Source organism: Siniperca chuatsi, linkage group LG5 (genome assembly GCF_020085105.1).
Source record: "Siniperca chuatsi isolate FFG_IHB_CAS linkage group LG5, ASM2008510v1, whole genome shotgun sequence".
Lineage (NCBI taxonomy): Eukaryota > Metazoa > Chordata > Actinopteri > Centrarchiformes > Sinipercidae > Siniperca > Siniperca chuatsi.
In genome coordinates this window covers 11,292,632-11,308,763 of record NC_058046.1, presented here as the reverse complement: position 1 = coordinate 11,308,763, position 16,132 = coordinate 11,292,632, and the positions used below count along the sequence as shown (strand labels likewise).

At 40.0% G+C, this 16,132-nt stretch overlaps 1 protein-coding gene across 2 annotated transcripts in view; it reads left to right on the top strand.

The window, feature by feature from the left end:
- The first annotated feature begins 1,945 nt into the window (after nt 1–1,945).
- The window catches only part of dock5 (dedicator of cytokinesis 5), a 29,171-nt gene continuing 14,984 nt past the window's right edge, over nt 1,946–16,132 (top strand). For both annotated transcript variants that reach the window (XM_044197023.1, XM_044197022.1), the window contains exons 1-18: nt 1,946–2,241; nt 8,098–8,181; nt 8,421–8,461; nt 8,545–8,600; nt 8,876–8,972; nt 9,128–9,276; nt 9,405–9,540; nt 9,646–9,803; nt 10,275–10,356; nt 10,967–11,096; nt 11,768–11,840; nt 13,562–13,704; nt 13,871–13,996; nt 14,133–14,257; nt 14,896–14,994; nt 15,239–15,311; nt 15,403–15,506; nt 15,744–15,924. In XM_044197023.1, coding sequence (XP_044052958.1) covers nt 2,199–2,241; nt 8,098–8,181; nt 8,421–8,461; nt 8,545–8,600; nt 8,876–8,972; nt 9,128–9,276; nt 9,405–9,540; nt 9,646–9,803; nt 10,275–10,356; nt 10,967–11,096; nt 11,768–11,840; nt 13,562–13,704; nt 13,871–13,996; nt 14,133–14,257; nt 14,896–14,994; nt 15,239–15,311; nt 15,403–15,506; nt 15,744–15,924 — 1,900 coding nt within the window. In that variant the 5' untranslated portion in view covers nt 1,946–2,198. The remainder of the gene's footprint in view (nt 2,242–8,097; nt 8,182–8,420; nt 8,462–8,544; nt 8,601–8,875; nt 8,973–9,127; nt 9,277–9,404; nt 9,541–9,645; nt 9,804–10,274; nt 10,357–10,966; nt 11,097–11,767; nt 11,841–13,561; nt 13,705–13,870; nt 13,997–14,132; nt 14,258–14,895; nt 14,995–15,238; nt 15,312–15,402; nt 15,507–15,743; nt 15,925–16,132) is intronic.

Below are 16,132 nucleotides of genomic sequence, written 5' to 3'. Positions count from 1 at the left end.
CTTTATGTTCAGCTGTTCTGGCTCTGTATCCACATGTGCACCTGTTTCCATTTACCTCACACATCTGCACATGGTTGGATGATAGACTCGTTTTTCTATTTGCTTGTTTTTTTTCTACCTTTATTACTAAAATGCTGCACCTATAGTCAGGGAGTTTTAATAGAAAGATGTCTGAGAGACATTACCCAATCAGATCTAACTTAGAAGATGAGGGGATGTCCTGTGAAGACTCAGCCTGTCTACTCCTATTGTGTATGGAGCATTCAACTCCAGATGAACTCTAGAGTTCAACTCTGCTTGTCAAGCTGTCACACACACTAATGCAAGACATGTACGCAGGAAAATCCCCAAATCAGCACACCACAATCTGAATTTAATGATTTCTCTTTAAAGTTTCTTTGGGGGAGTTAAGTAATAGTTACATAGAAGCAGATATTTAAAATACCATGCCACAACAAAATGTTACACAATCTTGAGGTTTTGTTATGGACTAACAGCCTACTGTATGCAATAGCACAAAGCAGTCAGGGGATGGCAACATTGTATTCCTTTTGCAGATTTGATTGTTTTTAACTTTTGATAGCCCAAAAGCAACTCTTCACATTTGATAAGAAGTGTGAGAGATTTTTTCAAAGGAATAAGGAGAATCAGAGGTGAAAAGGGCATGAGCAGATTTAAACCCTTACAATAAATTCAAATATTCAGCGAGCACCTCCAGCTCAGCCAGAAATAGGTCACAATAATCATGTGCAACAGCTCAAGTCATAACCTTGAAATTCTACGTATATATATATATATATATATATATATATATATATATATATAGATTTTCAGGATGAGCTCAGATTTGTTAAACATACAGCAGAAAGAAAATGCTTCTGGGCCTGATCATACATCACAGATGTATGCTTCTGTGTAACTTCGCCTTAGTATTATGTGGTGAAAAAAAAGGCAAATGTTATTATCTATTTTTTGAAATGTATGTTTTCTTGATTATAGTTTTGGCCAGTAAAAAGCCTCTCACAATGCTATTTTCAGTTACCATATGTTCAGTAGCTTTGTCCTTTGAAAAATAATAAGATTCAATAATAGATTTCAATCAGACTGTGTTGTGTTGGTACTAATTCACCACAAGCTGTGTTTTAAAGCAGCCACATCACAATAGATGGGGGGGAATGGACATCACCCTGTCAAAGGGAACAACAAAAGCATTGGATGGCTGAACATTATTGACAGCACCATTTGGCTGACCGGTGGCAGCAGGAAACACACACACACACACACACACACACACACACACACACACATGATGGGCAAACAAAAGGCTAAGTGGGCTACCAGATCTCAGCCAGCAGCTGTAAATGACTTCACTGGGCAGGGAAGGAGAGTGGTGAGCGTTATTTGTGACACAGCCTTCTGGTCATGTTGAAATGGAGAACTTCAACAAAATTATTTTGGCAACACTTCCATACGCTTTTCTAAACAATTCATTGTGCTGCTTGTATGAACTAGTCCGCACAGTTAATTCAAATACAGCCTTATGTGAGTGTATATATATATATGATCATGTCCTATAAGTCTAGTACATTCATGCTCACTCAGAATACACTAGGCCTCCTTTAAATCAGTCAGTGTGAGCAGCAGCATGGAGTTCTCATTTTAAATTAAAAACAGTAACCTGGTGATTATTTATTTATGGCACATCAGTAATTTATAACTCTGGTTTCAATTAATTATTCTCCTCTAGATTGTCAAATTGTGTGCCAGTAGTTCTAAAACTTAAGTGCCGACACCATTAGGAGTCCTTGAAGCAAAACGAGGGATAGTTCTCATTATAATTTCCCTGAATTCAATTTTAGTTCATTTGAGGAGTTATGAGGAATTGTTACAGTTATCGACTGACTGATGTCTGGGGCATAATAGCTTCTCGGACTAGATTCCTGGAGACAAACCCTTGATGAAATGAGTGTCTGTGGATTTGGGTTGTTGTTGTGGGGGTAGTTCGGGAGGCTCACGGTTCACGCCTATCCTCTTCTCTCTTCTCCCAGCCGTGTGTGCCCTCCTCTGCCCTCCCCGTTTACAAGTCATGATGGCGGAACTGTAGACTTCGGGACGAGCAGGAGTGCACCGCCCGTCCTCGTTTAGTAATTGTACATAGTTATTTATTTATTCAGCAAACTTCTACATCTTCCCCCGCAATGACCCGTTGGATTCCTACCAAAAAAGAGAAGTACGGAGTCGGTAAGTGCCTAAATGTAGCTACGCGTGTTTTGCTAGCGGAAAGCTCGCCGAGTGAACTCCCAGCAACTAAACTAACTTCTAGGCAAAGGGGACTCTGAACTTGGGAAACACAAGTTACTGGCGACTTTGTTCTTGTTGGTACATGACGGGTATAAACACTGTAGTTGGGTTTCACAAACTTTGATTTTTATTCCAGGGAACTCGATATTTACCCTCCTTGATTTCCAAGAGACTCTAGATATTTAGTTGTAGTAAGAAATTACTTGTATAACTGTCCATAATAGGTGGTGAGGAAAAATGGAAAAGAACCAAGAGTTCAATGAGCATACCAGTCATTCTTGTGCTTAATCTCACTGAGCCGACTTGTTGAAGTTACAGTGAATTTAAATGAATTCTCGTTTTGCTGGAAGGTCCCTTGAAGCCCCCCTCAAGGACTCCTGCAGGGCCCCACATGGGAGCCACTTCTGTGACTGTACTGTATGCATGTCAGATAAGAGAATATAATTTGCATAGTTTGTCAGTGTCGCTTGGCTACACTTACATAGGGTTTAACTGTGTCTGTCTTTTGAGGCTATCAAGCACTTTTTGTGTTTCTTACAACTTTATAGTCTGGCCATTTTTTTAAAAATTTTTTGGACTGCAATGGTTTGCAATAAGGTGTGGCCCCTGTCACATGTATATGTGTGTGTGTTTGTGGGCTTGTAAACTACAGTGTATGCATGTTCCTGCTATCAGGTAGTCCTCCACGCCTTCAAGGCAAATCAGCCTCTATTAGAAATAGAGGTATGCTCTATTAGAAATTCCTTTCAGTTTTACTGTAATGGCTTTATTGCCAGCACAGGTTGGCTGGTCATTGGTTACGGACTGACTCACCACTAAATCTGTGCTTAAAGCTACAGGCACCTTTACAGACAGTGTATCCTGGTGTGCAGCAGATGTGTAACACATGAGGAAAACCCTGCATGTGGGGATAGTGAATACACCTAGTGTATAGTCTTTCTGGAGTATGTGTGAATCAGAGCCCAGGAGTGAAAATACCCTGGCTATCTGCTCTCACCTGGATCCTCACCTTCTGTGCCCTGTTGCTGTTGTGACTAGAGGCCTTTTTAACCCAAAAATTCAGGTGGGTATGTAATGCTCTGCAGCACAAACACTCCTCTCTTGCTTATATATGTACGTGTATATATATTTGTGTTAATCCTTTTAGATCCCAGTATGGCGTTCAAAACTGCGTGATTGTGTAGACTGTGCCATTCTCCTGCCATTCGCCTCAGAAACATGGCAGGAGTCACTAACACTGTACTTAATCCTTAAAATGCCATCGGACCCTGTACAAGGTCTTACATTTTTAATCCGATTAGTCAACACAGGCTGTGCCCAAATACAGGCAACTACATTTTGGGATGAAAGAAGAGATCGCAAGGTTTCTGATAATATCAGAAGTATCATGCTAGCTAACAGGGAAATGTGGATAATATGGGGCTTAAGATATCACAATCTTTAATGGTGAATTTGTGACACCATCATAATAGGATAGCTTCCTAATTTTTACATCCTGAAGAGAAGCACTGCACTAGAGATTTAAATGCAGCATTGAAATCAGCAGGTGACGAACATGTGCACTCCCTGGTTAGGTTAATTTATGGCATCTCTGTTTTAAAAAAAAAAAAAAAACATTATTTGCATCCATGATGACATCCCCAGGCTTTTTTAGGTTTCAGGGCAAGGTCTCCTTAATGAGCAGTCATGTAAATGCTTACATGAATTTTAACAAAGCCCCAGATAGAGCTGGCCTTTTTTATTGTCAGATTACATGAACAACATTACACATTTGTGGCCAACTGATGCCCTCACTGAATAACCTTAATCCAAGAAGTTAAAGGGGAACTCCAAGTCTAACTTAAAGTCTGTTTACAGGTCTTTGGGAGTTCTACTGCACATGTGAACAAAGTTGTATTTGCCTACTTAGCCTTTTATGTATCCAGACAGAGCTGCGTGAAAGCTGATAAATTGCCTCAAGTGATGTCACTTGAGTCAGTCAGTTGGTGCTGAAGACTACAAGATTGAAAATGAAAACAATATTGGTGTGGAGTTTCCCAGACCTCTGTAGCCCTCTTGTCATTAAAGCTTGAGCTCTGCTTGAGGCTAGCGGCTTGAGTCTACATTAGCTGCTACTAGAATAACACACCCAAATCTCCATCTGAACTGGTGGGAGTTGAGTTGCATTGTGGGTAATGTAGGTCCCAGGATTTGACAAGGAAGAATATGTGGAATAAAAAGCACGATACCTCTGGTTCTGCTGCATTGATTTTGATCCTCTTTTTTTTTTTTTAAATTGTACATCACAAGTCCGACAATGTTATAGGAGTGCAATGGTGAAGTGGTGAATTACTCTTTAAAGAACCCCTCCACAAATGTTTGAAGATATATAAAAATACTGTGTACTGAATATATAATAGTTTGTGTCTGATAGGGTTTTTCCACAAAAAAATCAATAAACTAGTCTTAAAAGCAGGTCTGCTTCTATTCCTTCATTGAAAAGTCCATATCTCTGAATATTCAAATATGTTTCATTTATAAAGTTAAACAGCTGGTTCCAAGATGTCTCCTACTTCACTGTCAAGTACACTCTCAGTGTACTGGAGGCTTGAGGTGTCCACATCACACTTGAGTAAGTTGCATATTGGGCCATGATTGGCCTCCAAAGTTGTGATGTTACAACTCATGCTCATAAATAAACTTTGTAACCTCAGATCTAAGGTGAGCACAGAGAAACTTTCCCCTTTCATCAGATAAATGTATGTGTGTGTGTGTGTGTGTGTGTGTGTGTATAATAATGTACTCATAATGATTATAATGCCTTATACTTGCTTACAAGCAACACTACAGCCTCCTGCAAGCACCTTGAGTTTTCTTTAAGGAACTGCCATTCACTGTCATAAAGCCTGACTTGCTTGTACTCACTGTGGTTGTGTGAAAAGGGTTTCAAGTACTCGGCCACAACTTCCGCTCTGTAATATTATGCAATAAATAACAAACATTTTTCCTTAAAAAGATGAACAGCTTAAAGTTGTTGCTCTGCAGGTGTTACATGCTTCGTGGGCGTCTTATTTGCTAAACAAATCTAAAGCTGTTGAGATTTGCAGCCTCCATAGATCACAAGTCAGTGCATCCCTATTTTCCCATCTTGCAATGTCAAACCTGATTGCTGCTGGTGAGATAAGTGTTGACCTTGTTCTCAGTTTTGATGAACTGACCAGATGGTTGGTCACTCATGACTTTTAAAACTCAGACATAATTTCAGAGTAATTCTTTACAAACCTGGAGAAAGATGTTGGTGCTTTTTTCTTCTTCAGATAAGGCAATTGTAATTTTCTTTCTTTTTAATGTTGCAGCAGGGTTTTTTAACCAGAATTAAAAGATGAGCCCACACTGATGATTTAATTTGATCCTTTTTTGCACTATTAGCTTTGAACATGAGAATTAACTTTAAGATTTATGGATAACCTATAAGGACTTATTAGCTGGAGCAAATTTTTAAGAGCTACAGATTGCTTCTGGCCGTCTAGACAGTAGACGGGAGGCAAAAGTCTTTTCTACCGAGGCCTTTATGTTTTGAAACATCCTGCCTGAGGAGAATTGGCTCAAAAACAAACTTTAATAGACTTGCTTTTACCTAATGGATTTTTGTAGAGATACTGTACCTCTCCATACATTGGTAGCACTTGAAATTAGTTTTCTTGAATATGAGTCTTATAAGAGATATATGATACTGAATGGCATTTCATAACATTAATCGCTATTTTATTGTGATTATTTATGTTTTGAATAGTTTAATATTTTAAATGTTATTTTAAAAGTGAAAACTGTGATTGTCATTTTTGTTAAATCAGTCTGTTTCTGCAGCATTGGCTTATGTCTGCCCCATTACTGCCTTTTGTTATTTTATGTATTAGATGAGGGTTTTCCTGCTGAGAATCAGAATGCATTCAGTGGACCTATTTTTCTGTAACTTGAAATAGTTGTTTCACTTTCACACCCAGTCAGTGATGAGAACAATATATTCTCATTGAATTGTGTTAAGTTTGATGAGCTGCCAGCAGCTGCTCAAACTGTTCAGCTGTAGTGTTCTTTAATTGTTGGCTAATCCACTTCTATGATAAATCTTTTAGGGTGAATCAGGCTGACTTTGATTTAAAATTAGTATGCGCATTAACTTCAACCTACACAGATAGAGGTTTTATTGGAATTTACAACAGCAGCTACAGGCTCAGTATTTTAAGTTTAAGAGGAAGACATTGTGTCTCAAAGTTGTACTGATGAGCTGCGAAGGCCCAAGGCCCAGACTGTTGCCTTTAGTTTAGACGGTGTGGCATCACAACATGCTCAACTGGGTTCCTGCCATTGGCATATTGCCATGCTGTTGCCAGGCCCGGACACTGTGTCAAGTTGGTGAATGGACCATTGTCACTCTCGGCATGACCAGAGGCAGATGTCATTTCTTCGGTGCATGTTTCAGTCGATATTTTTCTGGTTGCACAAATAATTTCCTGGTGAGAGCAAAGAAAAGTGTCATTGGTATCGCAGTGTTTCTGAACCCATCTAGGTTTCAGTATTTGTTTTTCCATTTGATGACTGGATGAGGATATCACAGTAAGGCGTCATTCACGTGAACCTGTGCAACATAACAACATAGCCGGCATGGGTCTGACCTAAACCCAAACTCAGACTAAAAAACGATTCTCTGTGGAGATGTCTGTCTTGGAAAGTGTGTTTATGGAAAGCTAGAAAAATCTATCAGTTAGGAGGAAGTCATGGAAAGAAAAGGGTAGTCACATTCAGTCAAGTCAAGTTTTGGTATTCAGACTGAGGTGTGATAAGCTGAGCCAGTTGAAGCGTGCTGTGAAATCTAGCCTCCAGCAACAAGCATTATCACCATGCAAGTCAGGGCAGAGCTCTGCTCATAGTTCCTCTATCTCGCTATGAGAATAAGTGGCTGTGCGCTATTTCAGCTCCCTCAAGTCATGACAAAGACCTTTGCTACAGTGTTGTTTGCCAAGGTTTCTCTTTTGCAGCCTCTGTCTGGTTTTGTGTGTGTGTGTGTGTGTGTGTGTGTGTGTGTGTACATATGTGCTCGCAGACGTATTCTTGTGCGATCCCTCCGATACTTGTCCTAGTTTGAGAGTTACAAAGGAAAGACAGGAGTCGCCTCCAGGAAAGCTGTTAGATTAATAAACTGAGTGTAGGAAAGGGCAGGGCTCGCAGGTGAGCCAGCTGGCAGAAACACAACCTGACTATTGACCAAAGGTCATGTTGGTATGACGGTATCAGAAATATATGGAGGATGTGATGCCATTGCCTTTATAGCTCTGCTCCTCACTTTTGACACTGAAGCTACCTGCTGCAGCACAGTCCCATTTACTGGAACGTTAAACACAGCCTCAGGGCATCTGTTTCAATTAAGAATCGTCAAAATGCTTTAAAGGTTTGAGTCACACAGTTCTGCTGCACAAACACTCAGCCTGCTGTTAGAAAGAGCAGTAAGATGAGGAATAAATCAAAGATCAAGATCCTCTATGCTCGCGAGTCCAAGTTCTGCGACAAGGAGGTTGAATTGGTTTCTTTTTCCTGGGAGAAACTGTAAACCTCTGATCTAGAACGTTTTTAAAAACAGACTTGCTCCTCTGTGCAATGAGTGATTGAAAAGGGATTTGGGGGTTTTCTTAATCCACTGGACCTTGAGGAGGAACAAAACTCGTCAGTCAAACTGTCAGGCGAAATCTTTTCTTTGTTAACAGTTTTTATTGAATGTTGTGTGTGTTTCTCATAATGAGACAGTCCTGCTTCGTCTTTCAGCAATCTACAATTATGATCCCAGTGGAGAGCAGGAGCTGTGTCTACAGGTGGGGGACACGGTGCACATACTTGAGAAACTGGAAGGTGAGTGAGCCTGAACGCACAACAGGCCCTGACACATCCCTCATTTCCCTCTCTAAAGCAAGTTGGCACAGGAACTTAAATGAAATGTTGAACTAACCGGCGCTCAATATGCTATGCATAATAATGTAAATTAGTCTACCACATTGTCCTCCTGACAGGGTGGCCTGTCATCACTCCTGTCTCGTCCACTGCCTCTCCCTCACTGTAATGTGTTTCTCTATTAATTGATATTTCCTCAGGCTGGTATAGGGGCTACACGCTACGCAAGAAATCACAGAAGGTAATGGCATCATTAGTACTCTATTATCCTTTAACCTATGCTGTAATGTGTATATATACTGATATTTCCTCATTGTTTCTCAGGGCATATTCCCAGCTTCCTACATCAACTTAAAGGAGGCTACGGTCGAGGGAATAGGGTGAGATCACATATCAGTAAACTTATCACCAAGATGATAATCTACTTTGCTTTTGGTTTGCCGCCTTGCCATATCATTTTCCAATAACATAGCAGTACACTTGTAATTATCATAAGTGAGGATTCAGTAATGCTTTTCTTGGCTGTGTAGGGGAAACCATCCAACTATTTATCATGTATAGAAATGCACTTGAGTCTGTCCAAATTATATGACATGATCTGTGAGTGATGAGCCACTTTTCCAATATCATATTATTCTCTTCTTGTGGCGGGTAGCCAGCAGGAAGTAATTATTCCTGCAGATTTACCCCTGGTGCTGGAGCTCGGGGCTACTCTGAGGGAATGGACACAGATATGGCACAAGCTCTACGTGGTATGTGTAGATTGCCTCTCTCTTATCAGCCCTTCTGTTTCTGGTACACACAGTCTTGTACACCTCTCTGATTCACACAACTTTGACTCATTTTTGTTTTGTTTCATTCCTCTGAAGGATGTATTCTTATAAGTGTATACATGTTTGTCTGACAGGCGAACAAGACAAACCTGTTCAGGGTTGTTCAGCAGATGGCCTACAGCCTCATCGAATATCGATCTCAGATAGTGTCGGGAACGCTGCCTAAGGATGACCTTGTGGAGCTCAGAAAGAAAGTTACGGCAAAGATTGATTATGGAAACCGGTATGAATCCTGCTGCCTTGTACTGCAATGAAATGCCTTGTGACATAAACACCATTGTAAAATTTTATTTGCTTGAGTCATGTCTCTGTAAACTCAACTGATGCTGTTTGATTCTCTGTGCTCCTCAGGATTCTGGGCTTGGACCTGGTGGTACGAGATGAAGCAGGAAACACACTGGATCCTGACTGGACCAGTACGGTCAGTCTGTTCCGGGCACACGATACCGCTTCCCGCATTGTTGATGACAGGATACAAGAAGAGAAGGCATGATTTTGATTTTTTCATACTGTCAGTGACTTTTTTTTTTCCATAGTAGCTGTCAAATTTCAAATAATATCTGTGTCCATGCATGTCCTTGCTTTTCTGCAGACGCGGCTACAAAACCTGGAAATGAGGCGTCAGACCCTGTTCAGTACGGTGCACACCTACAGTCTACTCATGAACCTGAAGAACTTTGTATGCAACATTGGAGAAGATGCTGAGCTGCTCATGTCTCTGTATGACCCTGACCAGTCTGAATTCATCAGGTTTGCTCCTCACGTTTCTCTTAATTCCACAATGAATTATCAAGCTGAGGTTATTCGTCAATTTTGGTTCATTACCTTTTTCTCCGATGATTTCAGTTGCAACCAGCAAGTCATTTAAGTCATTGTTATTGTAGGTTTTTTTGCATTGGTCTGTTGGTCCAAAAAATATCAAACTCTTTGAAGAGTCACAGGGCACAGAATTTAATTTTTGAATCCAGCAAGCAGAAAATATTGTTTGAGTGTTTGGCAAGTCAAAATGTCCGCTATGAGAAAGGTCTATAGGGATCAATAGACTCTCACATTATTGTTATTCCAAATGTGCAAGCATCTTAGAATTTTCTTGACACTTTTATCAGATAGATAAAATAATGCCTAAGAGTTTTTACATTAGTTACTCTTACGTTTTTCTATTTCTCCTGATGCCTTAGACAATGTGATATCTAACTGTGATTCTTATTTAAATTCATGCAGCGAGAACTTCCTGGTGCGCTGGGACAGTATGGGGATGCCTAAAGAAATTGAAAAACTCAACAACCTGCCAGCGCTATTCACGGTAACTGAATCCCAACCCACTGACTGCATTCCCTCTGCTTCGGATTTAAACACTCCAAATGCTGCCTGAAATCTGTGACAAAGAAGACAATTTGCTCTTGGATCACTCCTAATTTACCGCAAGTTTCACTGAATGGCTCACATTCATGGCACATCTTTGAAAATTTGAATACATTTGCCTCCATTATTATGCTGCTGTTTCTGTTTATGACACTGTCAGCAGTTCCCCGCAAACATGTTATTGTGTTAATTGGCATGTGTGCCACCAGGAATTAGTGGTTCAGGATGTGATAAAACCACATTCATCAAGGCAAAGAGCTGAAATTTTATTGTTATATTTACTTCCTCAAAGCACACAAGTCAAGACTGCTTTGACTTAAAACCCATCCAGAAAAATAAACACATAAAGATGCTGGAAATGTGATATGTTTGAGGGTTTTACTGCATGCTTCAATCCTGTAATATTTGCCATCTGGTCTGCAGCTCTGGCCATATGAATGCACATAGTAACAGGCTGGTGATACACACAGTCCACTGCCTTTTGTATGCAATGCACCTTATCACTCAGTATGCCATAATAAATCATCTTTGTGGTTGTCCTTTGCGTCCAGGACCTGAGCAGCAGTGACTTGATGAGGCAGCGACTCTTCCTGGTGTGTCAGATCATCAGAGTGGGCAGCATGGAGCTCAAAGAGGGCAAGAAACACACTGGAGGACTGAGGAGACCATTTGGTGTGGCTGGTGAGCTACTTTTCAAATGTCCTAATATTTGTTTAAGCAATACAAAAGTCAATTCAACAAAATATGCCACTCCTCTTCGGTGCTATAGTTGAATGAATAGTTCTGCTGAGGTGTAGAAATGAAAGACCCATGTAGTGAATGAAATGGGAACACCTGCTTCCTGACCTAGAAAATGCCTCCGCTCTGCCTTGGCAAAGGAGTCGGTGGAAATTGGTTTAGCACCCGTGTTTTTGGCCAGATGATTAGTGGATTTGATGAGAAATGGTTTCCTCTGCTGTTCCAGCAAATGGACTGAAACCAGAGTCAGAAAGAACGTTTAACTCAGAAGTCACATTATTCTTAGCCAGGAAAAAAAAAACAACTTAGGAAAAGAGCTGGGTGGAATGAACAATTCAGAGGCATTTGCAACCTGGAGATCAAGAACCCTCAATCTGTTTTACTGTGCTGGCTGTCTGCCGTGCCAGGCAACAGGTGAGTGAGATCCAACACCTGGCTCAGCTTCTGTTTTAAAAGTAGAAATTACAGTTTGCAGAGTTATGGTGAGTAAATTAACTTATAGAAGTATAAAAACTAGGAAATTCCTATTTTTCTGTTGTTTTTACAATAACAAAAAAATTGCATTCCATCTGATGAATGAGCTTATCCTTGACAACAGCCCTGTTTCATTGCAGTGATGGACATTACAGATATCGCCCATGGCAAAGCAGACGATGAGGACAAACAGCATTTCATCCCTTTTCAGCAGTGAGTCTTTAGATGCTGTCACACTTCTTATACTGTTAACAGGCTCAACCTTGTTTTGTAACGTTACACTATTGAGCACAAATAATGGAAAGGAATTGGAATAGGACTCAAATTATATTTGCTTACTGTGTTCAATCACATATTTTTCAAGGATGCAATTCAACTTTTCCTATGTTGCATTTCAAGGACAAATATAAAAACTTTTTGCAACCCTGAGTGTTAGCTCTTCTCAGAGACGGGCTTCAAGGCCACGTTTTCACAGCACCTGCACAATGGGGGGATGAGGACGGTAATACATTCACAGGGATCCTAGATGGAGGAGCCCCAAAAATATCTTGAATGATTTTTGACATCTAAACCAAAATTTTCTAAGGTTGCACCTCTAGTTGTCTCTTCTCACTGTGTCACAGTTCACTGTGTCTTCTTGAGGAGGTACAGACAAAAAAAACATGTTTTTGTAGGATAGAGCAGTTATCAGGACTCATCAAATGTTTGGATGATTATTTAAAATATTAAATGTGGATTTTTATTACATTTTTCAAGCATAGTTTCTGTTTGCACATATGTAATGTTTCCTAAGTAAACAAGACTAAACGATTCCTGGACATGTAATTTTCTGCTCTTCAGTAAATGCTAGTTCTCCAAGTGTGTTCCTCACAAAATTGTACTACAGAACTTTTGTTAAGCTTTCCAGCCTTGACAAATGAATTTATATTTTATTAACACTGAGTGACTTATTTGCCATTGTTAATCATGAACTGGATAATTACAAATTAATAAAAAGGTAATTCTAAATGAATTGTCCAATGAACAATGAAACAAGTATTATTTTTGATAACAACATTGAGTAAATAACACTGAGTTGCACCTGTAAACTAAATTAGAAAATGTGATAAGTTGCACAAAAAATTCAGAATGGGCATGTTGTCTACTGGACTGTAATTGAATTTAAAGATTAATCTGTTATCAATTCTTTATTTGGTCATTTCTAGGGATGACAGAATTCAACTTCAGCTGTACTTTGTGTTAGTGCTTATTAGCATATGTTAGCATGCTAACATGCTAAATTAAGATGGTGAACATGGTAAACATTATACCTTTGTAGCATCAGCATGTTAGCATACTGATGTTAGCATTTAGCTTAAAGTACAGCCTCATAGTGGTGTTAGCATGGCTGTAGACTCTTCTTGTTATGACAGTACCAAATTGCTGAGATTAATGAAACATTTCGTTTGAAAGATTGAAGAACAGTTGGCCGAAATATTTTGCATGTGGGAATTTACACGATGAGCATGTTGATGAACATGTCTGACGGTTACGCAGTTCATTAGAAAAGGCTTGTAACTCAATTTGGTCCCCAAGACTTATTGATGCCCCGCTGGCTATGTGTACTTATACAGTGCATTTGAACGAGAAGACTGTAAAAATATGAGTCTTTGATCTGTTTTAACTGCTACTAATTAAATTGTATATTTTAAGGGGCACACATATGAGTCCTAAAAAAAGTACACGCTTGGTATAGTATTAGCACTCTGTTACTTTGCTTTATGTTTGTCACTTGAGGTAAGTGGGGTGTAGGGAGGGATAATGGTGCCTCTTGACTTGTCAAGAGATCCAGAAAGCCTGACATTGCTTTTGCAGCTCCTCTGTCCATTTGTTTGTCACCTGTCAGAGATGCTGGCAGCTGATTTCTTATACTCAACCCGATGCTTCTCTCCCAGGATAGCTATGGAAACCTACATCCGTCAGAGGCAGCTCATCATGTCTCCGCTCATCCCATCTCGAGTCATAGGAGAGAATGAACCGCTCACTGCTGTCTTCAACAAAGTCATTGCCACACGGGAGGTCAATCACAAAGGCCAGGGTAATATGAAGTGCTCACACACAGACAGTGTGTTCCCCTGTGATTTCAGAGGATCACTCTAAATTGACCTTTTTGTTTTGAGGGAAATAAATGATGTGTGAGGGGTCTACAGGGTGTGTACTTTTGGTGTCTGCCTCATTGAATTTCTTTACATGTTTGCTTGCAGGGCTGTTTGTGACCCTGAAGCTCCTCCCAGGGGATCTTACCCATGTCAGGAAGGACTACCCCCACGTTGTGGACCGCAGCACGGCTATCGTCAGGAAAATGGGCTTTCCAGAAATCATCCTCCCAGGTGAATTGAAGTCTTTCTTGCTGGGCATTGCTCTACATATGCCATGGTCATGTTCATTTTAATTGCTTACAAAGCTGTGAGAAGGGTTCAGAAATTCTTGGCACATCCACCTGATCATCTGTTGTTCTTTCTCCAGGAAACGTGAGGAATGATATTTACATAACCTTGCTGCAGGGAGAGTTTGACCGTGGTAAAAAGAAGACCCCAAAAAATGTAGAGGTCATACTGAGTGTGCACGATGATGAAGGCAATCCCATGGAGGTAAAATAGGCCAGTGAATGCAACAAATTATCTTCATATGTTTTTTTTCTAATTAAGTTTTATGTGATTAACTATGCTAACATCTTCTTACAATAATTCTTGTAATTTTGCTGTAAAATATTGTACATTTTAGCCATGCAGCAGAATGGCTCTTTCGATGACATTGTCGGGTGGTTGGTCCCATTAAATTTTCTACAACATTTGTTGTCCTCAAATTATGAATCCTCCTGACTTTGGTGATTCCCTGACTTTTCCTCTAGCTCTTCCATGAGATTGACATTTGTGGTTTTAAGTGAAATCTCTGAAGTCTCAACAACTGTAGGATGCTAATTAGCAGATATTAGCATGCTAACATGATACACTAAGATGGCACATGGTATACATTATGTCTAGTAAACATCAACATGTAAGCATAGCCATTGTAAGCATGTTAGCATGCTAACATTAGCATTTAGCTCAGTACAGCCTGAAAGGGCTGGTAGCTTGGCTGTAGACTCTTAGTCTTGTTTCTTTATTTCCTAACAGGTTTATGTGACTGTCTATGCTAGCATTGTCTTGTATTGCTGTAACTATGGTACTTTTTTGTCAGAGTTTTGTTACTATCATGTAAAATAATCTCTTCCCTTCAATTTCTATAGAAAGCGATATTTCCTGGGGCCGGTTATGATGGCATTTCAGAGTACAAGTCTGTCATTTACTACCAGGTGAAGCAGCCTTGTTGGAATGAAACAGTGAAGGTAAACTCATGTCAAGGACCCACGTGTGCAGCTCGGCGCTTCAAACACAATAGCTGATGTTCTCTCATTAGTTTTTCAAATGGATTTACTGTAGCTAAATATAATGAAATAATATTCTAGGGAAGATATTAGCACAGAATGTGCTACTCATACAAATCTCCCACCAGATAGCATTTCTTCCATATGTATAATCTTGTATTCCTAGTCTCCTTAATTCCCCTGACTTTTCTGTCCTTCCTGCAAGGTGACAATTCCCATTGAAGACGTGTGCCGCTGTCACCTGAGGGTGATGTTTCGACACAGATCCTCCCAGGACTGTGAGTGACTATGCCTTATTTGTATGGCAAACACCCACATGTAATCCTGCCACCATGTTAAATACAGATTATGCTTCTGTGTATCCTTCAGCAAGGGACAAATCGGAGAAGCCCTTTGGTATGGCCTTCGTCCGGCTCATGAAAGGAGATGGGACCACGTTAAAAGATGGCAGGCATGAACTTATCGTCTATAAGGTACTGTTCCAGGATTGTGGTTTTGTATTTTTATTTTGTATGAAATTTAATTCACTGCACTTATCTTTTAAAATAAGGAGATTGTTTTTATCTAATTACACAAAAATCGGTGTCTTGAAGAGATGACAGTGGGTAGATGGATTATGCATGAGTATCTCCTCAATCAATAAATATGAAATTAGATCTCCATCGATCAATATGCTTCATGATTCATTCCCTATTTTATGAATTTCTTAGGTTGACGTGAAAAAAGCAGAGGATGCAAAGGTTTATCTCACCTTGCCAGCAACCTGGGCTGAAGTGGAGGAAAAGGAGAAGCAAACAGGGAAGCAGTTCCACCATTCAGGAGTGATTCCTGTGACTAAAGACAGCTTCCAGATCGCCTCGCTCACCTGCTCCACTAAACTCACTCAGAACGGTACTGTAGGGCACCATTTCTATTTTTCCCAATCTTCCAATCTCCCACTCTGTGATAATTAAAAGATGTCCTGTCACAAGTCATCCTTAACAAATGACACAGCTTCTACAGCAGATAAAGGCACAGTGCCACCATCGTTTCCTCCCCCCAGATTGCCTGGAAATTAATTAAGCCGATCTGTGTTGCTAATATTTTGCTGATGTGTTGA